Source organism: Brassica oleracea, chromosome C5, assembly GCF_000695525.1.
Source record: "Brassica oleracea var. oleracea cultivar TO1000 chromosome C5, BOL, whole genome shotgun sequence".
NCBI classification, from domain to species: domain Eukaryota; kingdom Viridiplantae; phylum Streptophyta; class Magnoliopsida; order Brassicales; family Brassicaceae; genus Brassica; species Brassica oleracea.
Genome location: NC_027752.1, coordinates 13,313,470 through 13,314,762, shown reverse-complemented (window position 1 = coordinate 13,314,762; position 1,293 = coordinate 13,313,470). Strand labels below are relative to the sequence as shown.

At 41.8% G+C, this 1,293-nt stretch overlaps 1 protein-coding gene across 1 annotated transcript in view; it reads left to right on the top strand.

Annotated features, from left to right (window-relative positions):
• Nucleotides 1–839: 839 nt before the first annotated feature.
• LOC106344555 overlaps nt 840–1,293 on the top strand; it is a 1,115-nt gene continuing 661 nt past the window's right edge. The window contains exon 1 of the mRNA XM_013783913.1: nt 840–1,204. Coding sequence (XP_013639367.1) covers nt 840–1,204 — 365 coding nt within the window. The remainder of the gene's footprint in view (nt 1,205–1,293) is intronic.

The window sequence follows — 1,293 nt, the reverse complement described above, 5'->3', positions numbered from 1 at the left end:
TGATGGAATCCCGACGATATGCTACTGTGGGGGTGAGCCGGTTGTTGCAACAGCCTACACTGAGAAAGATCCAGGCCGAAGGTACTTCACCTGCGACAATGTCGATGATGGAGACTGTCACATCTGGAAGTGGTGGGATGTCGCGGTCATGGACGAGATGAGGGACTTTCAGACACAGCTAAGGCGGCTTAAGGAAGAAGGTACTGAGAGTGAGCAGAAGCTACTGCTGCTAGAGAAGACTGTATATGAGTTAGGAAAGGAGAATTCACAAGTTAAGCTATTATTAGTTTTAATAGGTTTGGTATTCTTGGTTCTGTGTGGTAAGTTAAACTCTTTGTGCTTTTCATAATTGATTATGCAATAGTATTATAACATTTGACTTCTTTATGTTATGTGTTTGCAGGAGTAGGTTCAAAGGCTTCAAACGGGAGTGTGTTATCACCTCACGAGTGGCTGTATATGTAAGGTACGATGCTTTTTACCACTTCACAGTGTATTTTCTATATTCTATATTGGTTGAATGGTGTTTATTGGTTGAATAAAAGCTAATAAGATTGTATTAATGTGATCGTGTTAATAAATGCTAGTGAATTGCTTTATATCTTCCCAACCCGTCTGATTTGATTGGTTTTAAATGTTCTACGTTTAGAAATAGGTTCCCGAACGCGGTCTGTTGCTAGTATAGTACTTAGTAGGATACTCTAGTTGTTAAATGCATGTAGTTTGCTTCCTATCTTCCTAACTGCTCAGATTTGATTGGCTTTAATTGTTTAATAAATATAGATGGCTTACTTAAGGCTTTGTGTAACTACTAGAGTAACACAGAGCATTAGCTAACCATGGCTAACTTGGCTAACCCGTCTGGTTTTTCAAACCTTCTTCGTAGTCAAATTCCAGTAGACCTTGATTCACCCGAACCTTTTTGGTTCGGGTCCCAAGTTCCTGATGAGTCTCCTAGCCAAGTTCCTGAAGAGTCTGGTGTTAAGGAGAGGAGGAAATATTCTCCCAGAGAGGATAAAATCCTTATTGGTGCTTGGCTTAACACCAGTAAGGACCCTGTCGTCGGCAATGAGCAGAAAGCTGGTGCTTTCTGGAAGCGTATTGTAGAGTACTACAACGCAAGCCCTCACCTCGTTGGGCAAATACCGAGGGAGATTACTTCTTGCAAGCAGAGGTGGGCTAGGATCAACGAGCAAGTATCCAAGTTTACTGGATGCTATGATGCGGCTCTGAGGGAGCAGAGAAGTGGCCAAAATGATGATGATGTGATGAAAGCTGCCTTAGACATATTCT